The 22346-nt window shown below is 39.4% G+C and overlaps 1 protein-coding gene across 9 annotated transcripts in view; it reads right to left on the minus strand.

Annotated features, from left to right (window-relative positions):
- The window catches only part of CTNNA2 (catenin alpha 2), a 1140166-nt gene that overhangs the window by 240295 nt on the left and 877525 nt on the right, over positions 1 to 22346 (minus strand). For all 9 annotated transcript variants that reach the window (NM_001133576.1, XM_063713280.1, XM_024241972.3 and 6 more), the window contains 1 exon segment: positions 14017 to 14097. In NM_001133576.1, coding sequence (NP_001127048.1) covers positions 14017 to 14097 — 81 coding nt within the window.

The following is a 22346-nucleotide window of genomic DNA, read 5'->3' on the forward strand; positions in this document are numbered from 1 at the left end:
ACTGAGGAGTTCTCTTCTTAGAGGCCACACTTAGCCTCTAAGTGTGGCCTCTAAGAGCCCCCAAGTGATCAGTGTGACTGGTATTTGACCAAATGACTTTTGTCATTTCTTTGCCTCATCCTCTGCTAGAAAGCAAAGGTTATTCTAGTGGTCCCTAAGAAATTCCTTTTCTAATATAAGCTTTGAGGCAAGGAAGGAAGAGGAAAGTTACATGGAAGAGTAGAAGTTGTATCTAGTTGGGTTGGCTGGCCTGCTTAATGTAGGTGTTCTGACCTGGACTGGACCCCAAATCATGAATTTCCTGCTGATTTGGCAACAGTATCAAGGGTACTTCCACAGACTGACCAAACACATAGAGAATGCACCCAGAGTAGCAGGCAAGCTGGTTGCTATGGCAACTTGTGACACAATGCCTACTTGATCAGTCACAAGTTATCCCCTTTCTTTTTTTTTTTTTTTTTTTTTTTTTGAGGTGGAGTCTCGCTCTGTTGCCCTGGCTGGAGTGCAGTGGCGCAATCTTGGCTTACTGCAAGCTCCGCCTCCCGGGTTCACGCCATTCTCCTGCCTCAGCCTCCAGAGTAGCTGGGACTACAGGCGCCCGCCACCACACCCGGCTAATTTTTTATATTTTTTAGTACAGACAGGGTTTCACCGTGTTAGCCACGATGGTCGCGATCCCCTGACCTCGTGATCCGCCTGCCTCGGCCTCCCAAAGTGCTGGGATTACAGGCTTGAGCCACCACGCCCAGCCATCCCCTTTCAACTAGTTAATTTGGTATGTATAGATACAGTCTCAGGGCCTCACTGATCTAAGCTTTTGTATTTCAAAGGAGGGGCTGAAGGAAGTCTGCTCAGAGTCCATTAGTGCTGACTTCTCCCTGCCCTTGGAACTCAGCATCCTCCCGCTCCCGTTTTTCTAGTTTCCCAGCCTTGCTCAAAGGTCCTTTTTTTTTTTTTCGAGAAGGAGTTTTGCTCTTGTCGCCCAGGCTGGAGTGCAGTGGCGCGATCTCGACTCACTGTAACCCCCACCTCCCGGGTTCAAGCGATTCTCCTGGGAATACAGGCGCAAGCCACCATGCCCAGCTAATTTTTGTATTTTTAGTAGAGATGGGTTTTCACCCTGTTGGCCAAGATGTTCTCGATCTCCTGACCTTGTAATCCACCCACCTTGGCCTCCCAAAGTGCTGGCATTACATGCGTGACCCACGCGCGTGGCCCAAAGGTGCTTTTATAGCTTTACAGTCAACCCCTTTAGATAGTTGCGACTCATACTGTAGCTACTACTTAAGGCAGCCTGATCCTTGTTGAAATTGAAGGAATCAAATAAAAATCCAGAAGTCCTGCCCTTAATAGTTAAACAGGATTGATGCATTTGTGAAAAACTAAGAAATTATGGAAGGAAAGAGGATGGGTCTGGGACTGATTAATCACCCAAACTTCTGACATTTATGGTTGGATCAAAGAGAAAAATCCACTCTTATCCTCAAACTCCTCAGGACAAATGGTTCTTTAATCCTGGAATGCTCAGGCACAATCCATTCAACCATTTCTCACTGAATACACCAGGCAAGTCTGCTAGTCTCCTGATATGCATTTAATCAGATATTCCCCCAGCTAAAATGAAAGTCCTTAACTTTTTTCCCTTACGATTAATTAGAATAATAATTATCAAAATCCCATTCACAGTTCAGTTTCTGGCATGGAGCTGGACACAGATATGAATGGCTTAAGAAAGAAAGAAATGGTGATTATATTAAACACGAAGCCTATTATTATAATTATTACAGAGAAACTCAGGTCTCTTTAATAATTGATATTTACCTTATGCTCTTCCCATTAAAGAATCTTAATAAAAGCTATAAACTAAGAGCAAAGTGTACCAACTTTAACAACCACAGTCATTAAAAGGACAGGCTTCAGAGTCAGCCCACTAGGGTTTTCTAACTTATGAGCTTTATATCAGCAAGAAATTTAATCATATTATTGGAATTTCAATACTCTACTCTGAAAAAAATCTTTTTGATAGTAATATCTCTCTGAAGAATTGCAGGGATCGTCAATAAAGAATCAAGTAAAGAATGGACACTAAAAAACTGTCAGTCTCAGTGGACAGCTTTATCTTTCTGACCTTCATACATAACCAGGTACAAACAGGAGTAATAGATTAGATGATCAAGATAGCTGATTATTTCAGTCGTCTCAATGACCAGAGACATGCCCAGTTCCTAAGCCTAACCATTCTTAGCACTCATAGCTACGATAAGGCAAGGCAATTGTTGGTGAAGCCATGGCTTTGAATGCAATAATGTTTAATATTTGTAGGTCTCTGGAACTCTAAGTAGAGTTCTTTACTGAAGTTTTTATCTGGGGCTTACACATAGGAAGAGAAATCAGTTTTGCAGCACAAAATCAACATCAATGGCTGATAATTACAAAATCACCGATCTTAACTCAATTTTCTAACAAGTAAAATTACCCAATAATTGTACCAACTGCTGTAATGAAGGAATTAGCTCCCATCTTTAAAGCTGAGGTAAACCAAAGACATCTTAAAATTTCTGAAGAAAGACCGCTTGCCCTGGGAAGACCCAAAGTGTCCCTTCCACACCTAAGAACCTATGAACCCATGATTTCTGAATCAATAGCTCCTTTTCAAAGATACTTGAGAAATAAGTCCACAAAACAGTACTATTTTTCCTCTCCCTCCTTTTCCCAACTCCTACCCATCTCCTCATTTTGGGGGTAACTGAAAATCATTAGACACATGTAACCACATACTTACTAGTCTGCTTTTAAAATAAGTGTTTAAAGAGATTGTAACCTTCTTCAAGTTAAGAAGATATGTGATATTCTCCCCCTCATTGGGGGACATTCTTTGTTGAGAGAATTACATATATTACTATTTTTTTCCTCTATATAATGGGAAAATCAACAAATCCAGGAGCTGCATTTTTTTGAAAAAATTAATAAAATTGACTGCTAGCTAGACTAAAAACGAACAAAGGAGAGAAGAATCAAATAGACACAATAAAAAACAATAAAGGTGATATCACCACTGACCCCACAGAAATACAAACAACCATCAGAGAACACTATAAACACCTATGCAAATAAACTAGAAAATCTAGAAGAAATGGATAAATTCCTGGACACATACACCCTCATTTTGTGAGGCCGGCATCATCCTGATACCAAAACCTAGCAGGACAACAACACAAAAAGAAAACTTCAGTCCAATATCCCTGGTGAATATCGATGCAAAAATCCTCAATAAAATACTGGCAAAGCAAACACAGTAGCACATTAAAAAGTTTATCCACTACCACCAAGTCAGCCTCATCCGCAGGTTGCAAGGCTGGTTCAACATACACAAATCAATACATCTAATTCATCACATAAACAGAACTAAAGACAAACATCACATGAGTATCTCAATAGATGCAGAAAACGACTTCGACAAAATTCAACATCCCTTCATGTTAAAAACTCTCAATAAACTAGGTATTGATGGAACATACCTCAAAATAATAACAGCCATTTATGACAAACCCACAGCCAATATCATACTAAATGGGAATTTTCCATACTCTAGTATGACAAAAATGCCTGTTCTGGGTACAGTTTCTTGAAATGTGGCACCATATGTGCATCAGTAAACATTATGTGTAGAGTAAATTAAACAGAGCCTTATAATTAGGCAGTAAAGAAATTACTGTAGACCTGAAAGAGTAAATCAGCAGTATTAAGTGTTCTCCATTTTCTCTAAAGCACTTCAGAGTGCCATAAAAAGCCCATGTCACTGTGATAAATATCAAGAAGAAATGCATTTTGAGCAAGACAACCTAAAAGACAACCACAATTCAAATAGGTCTTCAAATATGGAGTCCAAGGTGTCATCTCATAAAATTTAAAAGCCAGCCCTTTTGTCACTACTGTGAAAGGAAAAAAAAAGCCATCTGACATTGAGACTTTGCGGGGGAACTTTCTCCTACAGCAGGTACAATAAAGATTTTGATAGACAGAGGCTCTGGAGCAGAGCCAGGACTAACAAGAGGTTCATCCATGATGAAGAAAACAGCAACATTGTACATACAGACAGAATCAGTATTGCTGGATTTTCCTTTTGCTTCCAGCTTCAACATGACTCAACATTGCACTATCTTATTTATGATGATCCTATCTTTATTTACAGTGCTGATGTTTTGTTCATCATGGATTTCTGCATTATTTTTGATTTTTTAAAATGTTGCACACAATATTATTTATTTTGATTACTGAGCTTTTTGGTAGCCCCCAAAATCTTGCACCTGAGGCTATGCCTCACTTGCCTTACCCTTGTCCTGGCCCTGCTCCAGAAAGTACAGATCTTTCTAAGACCTACAATAAGAAGCAGTGAACAATCAGACCATTCACTTCTAACCTATGCCCAGAGGAGAGGAGCCTTGTGAAATAATAAGAAATATATAAATATACAGAATCATATAAATATATAATTTATATTAAACATAATTTCTATATTATACATTATATAAATATATAATTTATATTAAACATAATTTATACATTATAAATTATATAAATATATAATATAGAAATATATAAATTGGCCATTGCCTCTGGTTCCTGAACCCCTCATTCAGACCTCTGCCCTGGTTCCTAAAACCCTTGTAGATAAAGGGTACTAGGAGACTCTTTTGTTCTAATATTTGGTCTTTAACCCCAGTAACTGACACAGAACTCTTAAAATCTTTGTAATTTCCTAGGTAGTAACATTGGAAACAGCTTCTAAAGCCACTGAAATTTCTTGGGTGACAGCATCTTTTATTCTAATGAGCCAATTTTTGATGGGCTCCTGGATAGCCCCAGGATCCAGGCTGTTTGCAAGGGAAACCACCCATGTGATTAGAAGGTGAGAACTTTTAGCCCCACCCACCCCAACCTCCAGAGAGGTGAGAGAAGCTGAAGGTTGAGTTAATTGCCAACGGCCAATGACTTAATCAATCATGCCTATGCAATGCATAAAAACTCAAAAGGACAGAGTTTGGAAATCTATTGGTTGCTGAAAAAAATGGAAGTACAGGGAAGGTGGTACACCCAGAGAGGGCATGGAAGCTCTGAGCCCCTTCTCACATACCTCGTCCTATGTATCTCTTCCATTTGACTGCTCACCTGTATATTCTTTATAATAAATAGGTAAAAGTATGCAGCTTCCCTGAGTTCTGTGGGCCACTCTAGCAAATTAATTGGACCTGAGGGAGGGATAATGGGAACCCCCCAATGTATAGCTGGTCAGTCAGAAATGTAAGTGACAACCTATTACTTTCAACTGGCATCTGAAGTAGAAGCAGTCTTGTGAAAATGAGCCCTTAGTCTATGGAATCTGAAGTTATCTCCAGGTAGATAGTGTTAGAATTGAATTATAGGACAGACAGCTGGTGTCAAAGAACTGGTCAGTGAGGGAAAATCATACTGCATCATTTTGGTGACTAGAGGAAAAGTGTGCTATGGAGAGTGTGTGGCAAAACACTGTTTTTTTTCCTATCTCTTACAAGCCTCAAACATGGATTTTCTGCCCCTGAAAACAGGTATTGTCTCTGTGAAGTGGAAAGGTCTAACAGAGGCCAGGGGGATTGGAGAAGAGTTGGAAGGCCTCACAAATCCTCAAATATACCACCAGAGGGACTGGGATGAGGTCTGAAAGTTCCATCTATCAGAAACCAAGACAGTGGAATTCAAACATGGGAGAATATCAGAAATAAGTAGGAAGCTTGTTATGACAGAGATTTTAAGGCGCCACCAGAGGTACATGAAGTCAGAATCTCCCAAAATGGAGTCAAATATCTTCATTTTAGCTGCTCTTGAGCTAAGTCTTCTCAAGCCAACTGAGTAACAGGAAACTACTGGATTAGGACATCCTCATTAATCATGGAAATTATCCTCAAAATATAAGTGGACTTTTTAGACTAGCATTTTTAGCCCTTGAGACAATGGAGCCAGAGACATGTGAGTTTGGGATGGAGGCAAGTTGATGATTGGGATATTTCCTGGGTGCGGTGGCTACAGACAGGGGATTCTTCACTCTTTCAGCACCTGTGTGGTGCAGGCTTACTTTTTTTTGGGCACTAGGATATTACCTGAAGAAACAGACTAGAAAGACATGAGCACTGGCAAAAACAAATAAACAACTTAAACCCACTGCAAAAAGTGTCATGATAGAGATATTTTTAAATGCTCTAGGAGTCTACTGGATAAATCCTGTTTACAGGAATTGGATAAAGTTGTGATGATAAGGTGACATTTAAGCTAAGCCTGGTAGGAAAAGATGTGAGTTTTCTTGGAAGAAAACAAAAAGGGTGGTGGGAGCATTCCAGGCAGAAGCAATACAAGTGCAAAGGCAGAAGTATCTGGAAACACTGGCTTATGATACTGCTGGGGCAATCATAACTGGGGTCTAGGAGTTACCAGGAGGCTGGGGTCTAGGATACTGGTTATGAGATTGTGGCCATGGCCATTTTTTGTGTGTGTGAAAAGCAATGAATTAGGGCCATTGGCAGTGGAGAGGAGCAATGGACTCAAAATGCATTTAGGAGGTGGTATCAATTGGATTGAATGACTGATGGAGATTTAAGGAATAACAAAAGGAGGAGCTGCATGGGACTGTCAGTGTCTTGAAAAGTGGATCACACTGGGAAACACATAATTGTGTAGAGCCATGGCAGGGTCAAGGTTTGGTTTTAAGATAATCTGGAAATTTCATTCAGCGCAAAAAGAGGACAAAGACGAGTTAAGGGCATGTAATGTAAATAGAGGGTGGTTAAAACTAACATCATCTTCTTCACAGTTTTCCACCCAAGCAAAGAGCAATGTTGAATTCCCTCAGCCATCAGCAGTGGCATCCATGGGAATCACGAAGGCACAACATGAGGACATCCCGGAGCAAACAGGCTCCCACCAGGACTGGTGGCGACAGTAGGCATGGCAGAGCCTGCAGGAAGATGACTCACTTTCTGAATTTCAGATTTGTCCAGCCTCCTCGGGAAATGGGGAGATAAAGAAATATCAGCAGTCCTGATGGAAATTTCCCCTGGGAAAGATGATGCCAGAAGCCATTTCAGGTAATAAAAGGTAACCTCAGCAAGGAGGGGTCAAATGGAACAGATATATTTGGCTACAAGCTGACTGCAAAGATCCACTGAGTACATTCAGTCAGAATCAAGGCGATTAGCTGTTATCATCAGCTCTAGAAACACCTCAATTCAGGCCATAATGGTAGATGCACCACACACTCTAAAATTATCTCGTTTTCAGTGACAGTTTTAGATAAGAATCCCAGTCTAAACATAGCCTCCAACAACAAATATGGGCCAACCTCACTTAACCAGGATGGGTGTAGTAAAATGAATGTTCTGGTAAACTGAAAGGGCATTCTATGAAACAATCTTTGTTATTTAAGTCACCAAGTTTCCCTGCTTAGGAATTTCATGCTGAAAAATGTGATGGCATTTTTGTTTCATAATCCTACAGTGGATCTTCCAGTCTCAGGATCAGGATTCTTAATGATATTATTCTCTTTGCTAAAAATAGAAGAAGGTGTTGGGAATTGAACCAAACAGAGGCATTATCTGGAAGGTGTTTTGGGGCCCAGTCATTGCTATTTACTCCTTCCCTTCCCACTTTTCCTTGATTTCTAGGGCCTAGAGAAATCAGCAGAGAAGAATAAATTAGTAGTTGAAGCTTCCACTTCACTGAGAGCTTTCATGTTCATACTGACGTTATAGATCCCTCTGCTAGGTATAGTGTACCATTTGATGAAACAACGTTGATCAAGCTACTAGACTCTTTGCTCCTTTGTGTGGTCTAGACTTGCTAGTGTCAAGCCAATGTGTGAACAATCAACCATATGCTGGCTTATAGAAATAAATTGAACCACTTTGTGAACTGAATAGTACCTTGACAAGAGAACAGCTAGCCCAAGATGATATTTCAAGAACCGTTTCCAACTGATGAAATAATGTACTTTGGACTTGGCCTATTTTCCAGGTGATAAGTAAATGGTGCTCTGACGTTTAGGGTTGTTTTATCAGGATTTTCCTAAGGTAGAGGTAGTGTGACTGTACTACCCATCATCAAGGGATACATCCAAAGGATGGCCTTTCATGGTATTGAGGTCAGGAGTTTGAGACCAGCCTGGACAACAGGGTGACACTCTGTCTCTGCTAAAAATACAAAAAAAAAAAAAAAAAAAAATTAGCCAGGCGTGGTGGCACATGCTTGTAATCCCAGCTACTTGGGATCCTGAGGCAAGAGGATCACTTTAGCCTGGGAGGTGAAAGTTGCAGTGAGTTGAGATCACACCATTGCACTCCAACCTACTACCTACTCTGCTCTGCTCCTCCTGGTATTTTTGATTCTAATTTTTGGTGTTTCTGATTCCATTTCTTTCTTTTTTTTTGAGACACAGTCTTGCTGTGTTACCCAGGCTGGAGTGCAGGGGTGTGATCTCAACTCACTGCAACCTCCACCTCCCAGGCTCAAGCAATCCTCCTGCCTCAGCCTCCCAAGTAGCTGGGATTACAGGCACGTGCCACCATGCCGGGCAAATTTTTTTTTTTTTTTTTTTTTGTATTTTTAGCAGAGATGGAGTTTCACCATGTTGGTCAGGCTGGTCTTGAACTTCTGACTTCAAGTGATCCTCCTGTCTCGACCTCCCAAAGTGTTAGGATTACAGGCATGAGCCACCACGCCCAGCCTCTGATCCCATTTCTATTTAGCTGTCTCTGGGTTCATGTTTCTTGTATTTCAAATCCCATTTGCTGCACGATCATTTTCTGATCTCCATGTTTCCACAGCAGCTTGACAATCTGACCTAGACTCCAAACTCCAGGGATTATTAGCTCTTATGTAGGGTTTCAGTTTACAGAACACAAACCTTAACACTTGGAGGAACTCAATATTCTGTAATATATTTTGTTGCCATGTAGATAGCCTCATATCCTTATGGAGAAAAACAGATTCAAATCGAGAAATAAATGATTTAAAAATTTTTTTACAATGAACTTAAAAATAATTGGCCCTATCATGAGCAGATGTGAGAAAAAGAATAGAATGCCTTAACATTCTCTTTTTTCTGTAATTGTTCTGGAAAGTCTATAATTCATGTTTTGAGAGGCCAGATACCTAAACATAATTGCACTTTTTTAAAAGAGAATCCAATGAATCATAACAGCTGGAGACCCAAGAGATGATATATCACAAACAAGAACCATGTTTTTGACATTTACTATAGTTGTTTTTTTTTCTTTTCACAGTGCATTCGTGCCACCAATTCCAAATCTTAGAGTTGTAGAGGTGCTGCTCAAAACCTCAAAGCACTTCTACATATTTATGTGAACCTTCCTACTTCCCCACATGCATTTCCCAGAGTGCATTAGTACATGGTTGACCCACATGCATATGCTGGTTCTATGGAGAGGCAGGATAGAGTAAAATGTATGAGTACAAGACCCTACAGCCAGATTGCCTGGCTGCAGCTTCTGTATGTCCACACCCTATATGGCCATGGGTACTGTACTGGTCTGTTCTCACGCTTCTAAAAAAACATACCTGAGACTGGGTAATTTATAAAGGAAATAGGCTTAATTGATTCACAATTCCACAAGGTTGGGGAGGCCGCATAACCATGGAGGAAGGTGGAGGAAGAGCAAAGTCACATCATACGTGGCGGCAGGCAAGAGAGCATGTGCAGGGGAATTCCCCTTTATAAAACCATCAGGTCTTGTGAGACTTATTCACTATCACAAGAATGGCATGGGAAAGATCTGCCCCCATGATTCAATTACCTCCTACCAGGTCCCTCCCATGACGTATGGGAATTATGGGAGCTACAATTCAAGATGAATGGGTAGGGAAACAGCCAAACCATATCAGGTGCAGTACTTGGCTTCACATCCTCATCTGTAAAATGAGCATGGTGACAATCTTTTAGAGCTAGTGTGTGGATTAAATGTGGTCAATACATGGAGATAACTTAGAACAGTTCCAGGCACCTTGCAAGGACTTAATACAAGTGGGTTATAAATTAGTTTACATTTTATGGACAGTGATTTTACAAGCTCTCCATGATAACTGTTCACCTTCAGCCAGAGTTTGTACATAAGGAATTGGGTCAAAAACGAGACAGCTAAGGAATTTTTTAGTTGTAATTGTTTTTATTAATCTTAGAAGACTTTTCTGTAGTACTACTTGGAGACTCAATGAATCAGCCTTTAAACATTCCATCCAATAACATGTTTTGCTTATTGATTTTTAATGCTTTGTTATATTACTATTCTAAGTACTCACACTAATGTAAAAGCATTCTATATATAAATTTTTGTTGTTAAAAATGTTTTGATTGTAATAATAGAATTGAGACCTTTGTCAGGTTGACACTCACTAAATCTCATTGCTGGGATCATTGTGGTGGCTAGTAAGGGTGAAGGAATAAGAATTAGGCCTTTGATTTGTTTGGGGAGTGAAAGAATTGCTAAGTTTAGCAACACTGTAATGTCATAGATATTATTTATTAGCTTCTCAGAGAGATATGTTTGGGTGCCGATTTATCAACTTGGAAAATCAGGGACTAATAAAAGTACAAAAATAACATTCAGAATCAACCAGCATCCCTGTAACTGTAGGAAAAATTAAGAGATCATACCTAGAATAGTTCACAGGTGGCACAGAGCAAAAGGAAATAGGGGTGCAGCTGGCAGACACTGACTGAGTCTTCTCTGGGGGATGGACAGAACATGTGGGCCACTAGGCACCCAGAAGGGGCATCAGCCAAGAGCTATTGTTTCCACACTGGGCTGATTCCAGAATCACAGCAGTGACAATAGCTCAGACACAGGGCCTGCTGTGCCCACAGCTTTAAAATGAGAACACAATGCTTAAAGCTGGCAGTTATCATCCCCTAAATCCATTTTTGATTCTAAACAAGATACTCCTTAGGAGGATTCTTCTCTACCACTGCCCCCTGTCATGGGTTTGACTGGCAAGATGGATTCATGTTAATTAGTTTTAAATGATACCTTTGGGTCTCTATAATCTTTTTCACCATTTATAATGACCCAGTTCCTTGGGATATGTTGCCTCAAGAGAGGAGTTCTACTTACCTGAAAATTCCACTTAAACCAAAATCCTTTATATTCAATTAATCTTGATTTCTTTGAGTATCTACAAGTCTGATTCCACTTTCTTTCATTAGGGAAGTCCAAGATAATGATCATGATTGACTTTATTTCTTTTCAATTTGGTGGCTAAAACTTTTCAAGGCTCCAGGGTCACCCTTCTGAAAATCACTGCCCAAACTTAGGGCTATGAGGAGGAGGCAGGAAACTGAAAGAGTGGGACGTGATGAATGTCACTAGAAATACTTTTTATAAACTAAAATATTTGATTTCACCTTTTTCCCCTATGAGATTTGATCTCTCTAAATATTATACAAAAGAATACATGTGTACAGGGAAGTGGACATGATCACTAAGGGTTCTCTTTTAGAATCTGCTCTAGCATACATTTATCTGTAATTGAAAGAATAGAAAGTATCTCAGCAGTATACATTTGTTTGAGCCATTAGCATTCTCTGAGCCACTATTGTGGAGGGGCTATCAGAGACCCAGGTAACATCTTGTTAATCTAATTACTAGTTACCCAAATCTAAGCTTATGACCTACCTGGGCCAAACAAATTAGTCATTGCATGTTCCATCTGCCCAAGTGCTAGGTAGCTTCAATTTAGATCAGAGAAGCTTTTGTGCCACTACAGGTGTACATGGGGAGGCAAAGAGATGAGAAGAAAGACAAAAATATCTCAACATATGGGCAGGGATGAAACTGACAGATGGGGACCATCGTCGTTTTAGAAAGGCAGATTGGAGAAGAGAAAGATGTTTCAACCAAATTCATGGATACAGTGTGAAATTATGCCATAACTGTTGGATCTTAATACCATGAAACAATTCTCCTTTTACCCTTATTCCTCTATATTTTGAAGAAAGGTAAGGAAAGAAATAACATACATGGAATAACTTCAGGGAAGGACACAATCCTTCCACTGCCATCTTACAGGAAGCTCTCCAAGGAGCTTGTCACCTAAGCATTTAAAATTCCACCATAATTTTTCACCTTCAAATTTTACCACTGTCCTCTGCTAAAAAGAGTCAACCCTTTCCAGGAATTGTAACATAAGATTAAAAATTACTTTTTCATTCCTTTCTAGTAATAATAATAATAATCCTGCTATGATTGGTCCATGATTGAAAAGAGCTGAGGGGGCTTGTTCTTGAATGTAAAAAAATGTAACCACTACTGAGACCAAGGGATCAGGAAGATGGGAAGACCCAGTTCATGAATTTTACCTGGTTGACAATCTAGCCAAAGGCAAGACCTGGAGATGTCCTCCCACTGCTTTTAAAAATCTGTGATTATCAGTCATTGGGACCTCTGACATAGGAATGAGAATATCACTTAGACTCATACAATCCTACACAGCTTAAAAAAAAAAAAAGAGTTTACAGATCTAGTTTGGCTCCTTACTTTTGTAAGACCAAGAGATGAAGGATCCACAATCACGCTGCCAGTTTAGCGGCAGAGCTAACACTAAAACCAAGGGCTCTGATATCTGATTCAGTGTTTTCAACTAACCTCCATCCCAATTCCTGCCACCCATATCATTTCATATCAAATGGGGATATGTAGAGATGGTCTAAGAGAGCAAAGAGATAGAGACCTGGCCATATATTCATTTGCTGTTCGTTACTAATACCTAAAAGGACGATGTTGTATTCTGCCTTATTTCAAAGTAAAGTAAAAGGGAATGTTTCCCCCAAAAGGTTTGTTAGCTGGAGAGCTAGAATATTCATATTCCAGAAATAATTGTGATATCTTCTGAAGGACACCAGATCAAGTGTGTCTACACCTTCAGGTGATGTCTTGATAAAAGCCAAGAAGCTCCCCAGCAGTCATCAGAAGTGGTGGGTTCCTCTCATTCAAATCATTTCCAAGTTGCTGCTTGGCCATTCTTGCCCAGGCCTCTTGCTAATTTTGTTTGTACTTAACACACTGCAGGAGCAAATGCTGGATATGGCCATGCTAACCCAATTGTTTCAGCTGCAGAAAATACAGCAGGTGCTGCCATGGCAGTGGTTGGCTTTAGCTGGCTGTCACAATCAACAATTAGTGAATGAGATGGACATAGTCAAAGCTACAGCAGGAGACAGGATTCTGCCCTCCTGGGCGGAAATCAAGAAGAGGGGGTTTTATTATAACTCAGTGGGTGATAGAATCTCTTTCAGAGAAATAATACTACCAAAGAAAGAGGAGTTCAACATGGCCACATATAAAATCAGGGTTCGAAGGCAACATTTACCAGTGTACATACAACACTTTCAAGGAGAAAAGGGCCCTGACCGGAAATTTCTCCCTATTAAGAAAAATAGACCCATCAAACTAATGATGTCATTAGCCATTTTATTCCCTGCTTCCCAAACAACCATCTGATAAGCAAACTTCTCCTAGATTTATGTTCCCAAGGGAATACACTGGCCAAGAGACCTTAATTAACTCATCAGATTAAGAGATGTATTTCTCATTAACCATTAGCATTCTGGCTTATCACTAAATTCCCGGGAGTTTGATAAGTAAGAACCAGCAAAGATCAGAGACAGGCTCTTGGCATACCTGGATTTGGAAAACTAAAGACCAGATGTAGAAGTAGTGAATTCATCCAGTCTCCACTGGGACAGATTGGATCTGGGCAGTGAGAAGCCGCCTGCTCAGGAACTGTCTCCTTGCTTGCAACTGGCTCATCTCTGTCCAGCAATCTCTACCTTGCCGATAAAATGGGGTTTTTATTTGTATATGTAGATGTTATAAATAACAACCTCATCGTCATCTCCAAGAAGACACCCTGGAAAAGGATATTGTTGGAAACCACTACTAAATATCATGGACTTCAAGTAAAAATAAAAAATAGTACCTGTCTCCTTAGATCTCTTGTTTTCTTAGTCATCTTATCAATCGCAATGTTGAGAGGATCTCCTTTTTCTTTCCTTCCAGTCTATTAAGAAAAGAGAAATAATTTTTGATTTAGCATATTCAATGTTAGAGACATCAAAAATTAAAAAAAAATCAGGAAAACATGAGATGTTAAATTCAAACTTTTTTTAAAAAGATTATTTTCAATACATAACTATAACATGATTTTGTCACTAAAGTTGGTTTTTCCTGAAATAATAATTAAAATTGATAAAAACCAATACGTTCTCAGGATAGTTACACATATGTCCATATTCAACTCCACACAAATCTGTGTTTTCATCCCTCCTCCATACGCTTAGCAGTTAAGTAAATATAACAAGGATGTTTTGTTTTTGCCTTCAAATACAAATGCTTTGTATGTCTATATTGTGTAGGCACATTTCTGAATAGAAGATAACTGAGATAATAAAAACTAAATCGAAAAAGATTTTAAGTAAATCACCAGAATTCAGAATTTTATACCAATATTTTTTAAGCCATATTGCAACTTCTACATCAAATTCAAAAGAGATGCTTTACTAGAAAATACAGTATTGCTAATCTCTGCTCTGTCATGTAGTGGAATGCTAAAAATGATAACAAGCAACCCACAGCTTGAGGTCATGAGGAAAATTTCCCTTATGACTATAACAGGCAGAGGTAGAGAAAAAAAAAGTGTTCTTTAATAAATTATTCACTTGGAAGTTTCACTAGTTTCCTATTTCTTTGCTTTTTCTCCTTTTTTTGGTGGGTACAGAAAAACAATTAAAACTCAACAGAAAAGAATCCCCATTGTCTTTTTAAAAGAGCAACAAGATTCCCAGGGATGAAAAGCTCTATAAACTTTATGGATGACAATTATCTTCCCCTTAAAAGATAAATGTTTTCAAAAACCTTGTCAAATTGATTAAATTATCTAAATTTTAGTCAAATGCTACAGATTGATTTATTTATGGTGCTAGTGGCAAGTCAATTATTGTGGCCTACTCAGTCTCTATAAAATCATGTAGGTCTCTGTAGTAATTTGCTTATATGATAAAATGAGATCCCAGATCTTAAGTTGTGCCTAATGGGATAACATGATATGGCAATGCGTAAAAATTACCATCCAACAGGTTTCTAAATGTTCTCTTTCCATGACAAAATCCGGGAAGCATAAAGCTGATACATACATACCAGCTCTCCATAGCTGGGTTTAAAGTAGTCACTCTTCTCTGCCACTTGCTTAATTAACTATTTTTTCTGAACAAATGTCTGATGCACAGCCCTATAGGGTTTTCATTAAAAAGCCCAAACCAAGGCATATGTGCATATATTTTTAGTCTTCTAAAATCCTACAATTCCCCATCATCCTTTTCCACTCCCTAAACTCACACACTCACTCTTTCAGATGTAGACACTAAGGTTTGTAAGTAGAAACAGCTTAAAATACAGTGGCTAACATTTTACAACTTTGAAATATCAGCCTACAAATAGCTCCAAGAAAACAAAAGTATATGGAGAAGAATAACGTGCTGCTCTATCTTTCCAGGGAATGTGGTTGTGCAGTGAGTGTGACTTCAATGCTCTGCCTCTCCAAGTTCAGATCTGCCACAAATTCAGCAGCCAAAGGCTATTCCTTTTCTGTTTGGTTCTCTCCTTGCAAATAGGTTGTCTGCCATCAAAATACAGGGCACCTTTGTGGAGCTCTGGACCATGATCCTTCTGAAAATCATAATTTCCTATGGCCTTTTCATTTATTGGAATAAAAACACTTACTTTCAAAAATTAAAAGTTATGAGTTTAGTTTAAAACTTGGCTGCAACAGATGGAGGATAGATTACTAAACTTTTCAAAGTAAAAAGAAAAAAATTGAGACACTTTAAATACACAAAATAATTACTGAGTGAATGTAAATGCTAGACTCTGGGCTTATTCCATCCTGCCAGTGCCATATCTATACAACCATTTTTCAGATGAGAAGAATGAGGATCAAATGGGCCTGGGATTGGTGTGAAGAGAGTGAAGAGTGAGAGAGGGAGTATAATTTAGATGTAAAATTTAAGATGGCACCAAGGAACTCAGTCATCAAGATAAATAATATTTTAATGTAATGTATACTATTTTTTTTTTTTCTGAGACAGTCTTGCTCTGTCACCCAGGCTGGAGCACAGTGGCGCAATCTTGGCTCACTGCAACCTCTGCCTCCCAGGTTCAAGCAATTCTCCTGCCTCAGCCTCCTGAATAGCTGGGATTACAGACGCGTGCCACCATGTCCAGCTAATTTTTTTGTATTTTTAGTAGAGACGGGATTTCACCATATTGGCCAGGCTGGTCTCAAACTCCTGACCTTGTGATCCACCTGCATCAGCCTCCCTAAGTGCTGGTATTACAGGCATGAGCCACCACGCCCGACCTAATGTAATATTTTTAAAATCAAAACTAATGCAAATAAATCCATGTTGAAAATAAAATATCAAAGATTTAAATAAAGACAGGATACAATAGGGCTAGGATTAGGGTAGGGTGAATGAGGTGAGTTGTGCAAATGCAGCATCAGATGACATTTTAAACTTTTAAACTTAAAAAAAAAGTACGGATATATTTATTCTTTAAAAATTATTGTTTACCTAAAATTCACATTAACTGGGCATCCTGTATTTTTATGTGCTGAATCTGACAATCCTACCCCAGAGGAAAGAGTCATGTTCAATATTGTAACTGCAGTTGTTACAGACATGTGTGGGAGGCTTGGTTGCCCCATTCTGTGAGCAGAAGGGCAACATGTGGGATCTGTATCCCTTCCGGCATCAATATCCTGCAACTGTAAAACACACATCCCTTAGACGTAAGGCATCCTGTTGGTCACTGTGGGGAACACATGAAAAGTGATAGCCACCCACAATTCTCACCATCAAAGAGCTCCTGATACAGGGGAATAGACCAGAACACAAGACCAGAACAATACCAAAAACTGCGCAGAGAGATCAGCACGCTCAACGACTGAGTTGCTCAGAAGAAGGAGATGTTGCCTTTGGGAAGTCAAGTCACAGAGGAAAGAGAAAATTAGCTGGACCTTAAGCCCTGGGTAAGATTAGAATAGGAAAGAGGGAGGCACTTTGACTGGCAAAAAGAAAGTCATGTGGACAAGAAGGCAAGATGGTTCTGGGAAGGCAGTGAGTGAAATGAGCCAGCTTTTTCTCCATGATGTGAAAAATCAGTTTGACTAGCTACAGAGACATATTATTTCTATAAGATCTTCTTTATAGTGTGATTACTAGTAACTTTATTTTGATCTGCAAGCCCAAAGAATCTCTGGTAATGTTAGTCGTTCCATGTTACTCTTGTCCGGATTCCATTTGTGTAATATTTGTGATCCTGGGTTTCTCCAGCCTCAAAGTCTTCAGCTGAAAACAATTCAGAAATGCAGTTGACTGGGCAGCCATATTTGTTGTCACTGTACATGAAGGTTGGGGAATGTTAAAACAAGGACTAGGGTTTAGGAAATTTGGCCCACTGGATGGGATAGTCAATTTACTGGCCCTTTCTTAGCTCCAATTTTAAAAAATAAGGTATTTGTGTAGGAATAACAACAGTAGCTTGTCAACGCTCAGCTTTGCACAGCAAATGGGGACTTGGAAGCCATTATGTCCTACTTTCCTCAGCTCTGTATGTCTAAATGTGGCCATAATTTTAAATTCATCAGTTTAAACTGGATGGGAAGCCAGCTACTGAGAGTGAGACAGACAGAGGAAAAGGGGGAGAGATAGGGAGGCAGAGACACAGAGAGGGAGGAAGAGGAGAGGAGAAAGGGAGAGCGCGATGGGGGACAGTGAGGAGGGAGGAAGAGAGGAGTGGAGGCTTGCCTCCTAGTGTCAGCTCCCTATTATTAGCCTCCATGATCCTGGACTAACCATTTACCCCATTTTCTTAAAAAAGTCTGAGTTTTGTCATAAGCACAATGGATAGCATAATATATGCTCTGTCTTCTTCACAAGGTTAGCAGGACGATCAATCACAATGTCAATGTGCTAGAAACAATAAAAGACATTAAGACCATTCAAGGTAATTAGGAAAGTATTTTTGCTGTGGAAAAAAAATGAAAGAATTGATTTAGAAACTACATAGAAACTATTTTTGGATCACCTGTCCTTCTGCTTTCTCTATCCAGGCAGATAATGTACAAAAACCTTGCCAAAAACTGGTATCCCTAAAGAAAAAGTTCTCTCCCTTTAAAGAAGCAATATTTGGGGCAGTTCATTTTAAATACACAACTAGTCTGAGATATTTCTAAGAGGTGAAATGAGGGGCAGAATCTCCAGTTCAGTCTTTTACATAGTAGGTCCTGGGACATATTTTGTCTAGTAACTAAGGATTTGATCATCACAAGCACATTCTAGTTCCCTAGGAGTCAACCAGAAGCCTCACCTAGCTCTCCATCCCTGACCCTCCAGGCTCTACAAATTAAAAATACTTTAACAAACTGAAGTGAAAGCAGATCTAGTATTTATTTTGACATCATCACCTAATAATAAAAGCAAAATGTGTGGTGTTAAGTCAATCATCCAATTATTCCCTGTTTTTGCTGAACAGAAGGAAACAAAAGCCAATTAGTTGTAACCACTCTCTGCCAATAACCACCTAAGTGACCTGGCAACATCTCTAGACTCCAAACTTTTCATCTGTAGAATGAAAGGGCCAAGGATGAATTACGGAACTGTGAAATATGAGAAGCAGAAAAACCATCAAGCACCTGTAACTATACTTCCCTGTTACAGGGAAACAATCATAACACTGCAGAAAGGGCTGGGAATTGACAGGCAGTTGAAGTTTTTCTCATCTCTAAAACGTGGCTAAGTGCTTGCTTTTTGGGAGCATAAAAAGACATAGGCCCTGTAATGTGTTTAACCAATACCTAACCAGCAGAGTTAACTCAGCAGAGTTAACTCAGAGTTAACTCAGCAGTTAACCAGCAGAGTTAACCAGCAGAGTTAACTCAGTCAAAGTTAGCTGTCTTTCTCTGCCCATCTCCTCATTCCCCTCAAAGATAAGGACAGCAAGGTCTAGAGAGATGAAGTGACTGATTATGATCACCTGGCTCATTAGTATCTGACCAGCACCTCCAGACTCCCAGCTAGGGCTTTTTCCATTCCATATCTAAACAATCTCCCTTCTCTAAAATTTCAGGATTCTGTGATTTTATAGTTTCATGTGTTTCTCTTCAAAGGCTACTAGTAAAATCTCACTTTGAGGTGTATTTCCTCTGCCGCTTTTTGTCCACAGAACTTATATGCCTTTTTTGAGCCTGCTCCCCACTTTTCTTCTTTATCTTTACCTGCAGAGAATGAGTGTGCAATAGACATAGCCATTTAATAAATATCATTATTAAAAGACGAAGCCAGGCAGGACTACTCTCTACATTGCTGTGAGCACCTTCCCTAGTTGCCATCTGTTGTGCTAGGGAGATGCATGTTTATTAAACTTTATTTGTTTTAGTCTTTCAGAACTATTTTACAATACACATTTGGGGAAGATCCATGGCTTGAATTCATGAGAGCAAAGGGAATAAATTTCCTGACTTGGATTTTTAATAGGAGATCCTTTATTCTCCCATCCTCTGGCTTTAAATTCAAGTCCAGTTTGCTAAAGTATCAGATATTACCTTGAAGATCTTTATATTTCATTTGTCCTTAAATAGAAGGATTAAGCCATTAACAGAAATTTCTATTTTTACAATTAATCTTCGGAAAAAGAACAATATTTTATTTCAACAATTTCTTTTTAATAACACTGCTCTTTGCCCCTTTGCATAATAAAGTCCCCTCCTTTGGCCCACTTTGGACAAGGATCCCCACCCCACTGTCTCCCTATGTGAATACCCATCACCCCTTCTGAAATTCTGAAGATGTTTGTAATGGATTTATATAAACATGCTGAATAATACACAACTGATACTGACTCCCTAACTTATAAAACAAAAAGCTACAAAAAATATTAATTTATAAATCTCTGAAAATGAGTATTCCTTTTTTTTTTTTTTTTTTTTTTTTTGAGACAAAGTCTCACTCTATTTCCCAGGCTGGAGTGCAGTGGTGCAATCTCGGCTCACTGTAAGCTCCACCTCCAGGGTTCATGCCATTCTCCTGCCTCAGCCTCCCAAGTAGCTGGGACTACAAGTGCCTGCCACCATGCCTGGCTAATTTTTTTGTATTTTTAATAAAGACGAGGTTTCACCTTGCTAGCCAAGATGGTCTTGATCTTCTGACCTCGTGATCCACCCACCTCGGCCTCCCAGAAAATGAGTATTTCTTCAAAGACTGTTCCCATCCCAGCCCCTCATCCTACCATAAACACATAATCCAGTTCTGGGGGGTCTCTCATGGAAGCCCTGGGAATATAAATCAACCATCTTGGTGCTTCCATTGGATCCATGGGTGCACATCAACCATGTTTCAGGGTACTATATTAATATGTGGGACACGGTTGTAAGAAGGTAGATGTTTATCGCTTCCTTCCTTTCCCTTGAAGGGACTACAGACATGACTGAATGTATAAGGAATCTTCAAAATATTGTGTAGCTGTGACTCTAATATATTAGATGTTTCAGGAGCTAATCAAATGCCCAGCTTTCAAATTGTTGTCATTTGAAAGAAATGGAAGTCAAAATCATCAGAATGCCAGAAAGCAATAATATGCCATGCACTCTATCTCCAACACATTTTGCTGTCATTTAAACCTACAATTTAGACAACAGGAGGGAGAAGAAAAAATTATCTATTGATCCAACAGTCACACTATCATTTTTGGAGGGTTGCCCACCTACCCTGAAACCCTGGATATAGAAATCATATCCTTATTACAAATAGCACCATTATTTATAGAACCTTGAACATTTCATAATATCTTTATATTATGTATAAAACATAGTTGGAGCATGTGGACCTTTCTAAATATACCTTTTCACTAGCTAAGGACATTTCTCTTGGAAAAGAAACAGGCAGTATCTCTTTAGAATGGATGAAAGTTGAACAGTGGCCACAAAGCAAATCTATAATCAACATACTCTGACCACATCACAACCTAGCTTTCTTGGTCTCTGAGGTGGTGGTGGGGATGGGAAAGAGGTAAAGGTGGAAAGGGAAGCACTGATGTATCTCTGACTCTTCTCTGCCAGACTGCATCCATTTTCAAGTAAATAATCATCAATATATAATGTAAGAATATGGTAATATTGGTGAGACTACCAGGCCCTACCTGATAATAGAGCAATATCAGGATATGCCTTGGACAATGCGCAAAGCAGGACTGGCTCAGAGAGATCAACACCTGTTCTCATCCCCCCATCAACCCATCCATGTTATTTCATAGCAGCCCTCCTAACTCCCAACCAAGACTCTGTGGGCAGGGAACAAACTGATAATCACATCCAAACCAGTGAGAATCAGCAGTAGAATCACAGGTTGTAGGTAGAATTATTAGGAAGGAGACATATTTTCCCACTGAGATTGATAAACTGGTACTAGATAAACCTTGAACTACTTAGGGAGTCTCCAAAAATAGACCCCACAAAAAGAAAAGCATAGCTGAAAGAAGGAGAGGCAGAGGAAAACGGAGAAAGACAGAGACAGGACGGAGAGATGATGAGAGAAACTGCGACAAGAAAGGGATGAAGAATTGGAGAAAAAGAAATTTAAGGGAGGAAGAAGGAGGAGAAGAAAAGAGAAGTCAGCTTTTGGAGTCAAATCAAAATGGTTCATATTTTCCATTATGTGCTTTTTTATTAATAATTCATTTGAGCTGCTATAACAAAAATATCATAGACTGGGTGGCTTATGACAACAGGAATTTATTTCTCACATTTCTGGAGGCTGGGAAGTCCTAGATTAAAGCATTGGCAGACCTCTGTGTCTGGTGAGGGCCCACTTCTTATGCCAAGAAGGCTGTCTTCTTTTTGTGTGTTCACATGGCCAAGGGGGCAAGGGAGTCCTCTGGGGTCTCTTTTAGAAGGGCACTAATCCCATTCGGGAGATCTTCACCCTCATGACATAATCACTTATCAAAGGCCTTCACTAATCCCATTCAGGAGACCTCCACTTTCATGACATAATCACTTATCAAAGGCCTCTACCTCCAAATACCATCACATTGGAGGTTTCATCATTTGAATTTTGAGGGGACACAAGCATTCAGTATATAAAACACATTAACCTATAAAGTAATTGTTTTGCTTATCATTATATAGAGCCTGGAGTTGTACCTGGAATGTAACAGGTTTTCAGTAAATTTTTCTAAGTCAATGAATGAAACACT

The sequence above is a fragment of the Pongo abelii genome, chromosome 12 (assembly GCF_028885655.2).
Source record: "Pongo abelii isolate AG06213 chromosome 12, NHGRI_mPonAbe1-v2.0_pri, whole genome shotgun sequence".
Lineage (NCBI taxonomy): Eukaryota > Metazoa > Chordata > Mammalia > Primates > Hominidae > Pongo > Pongo abelii.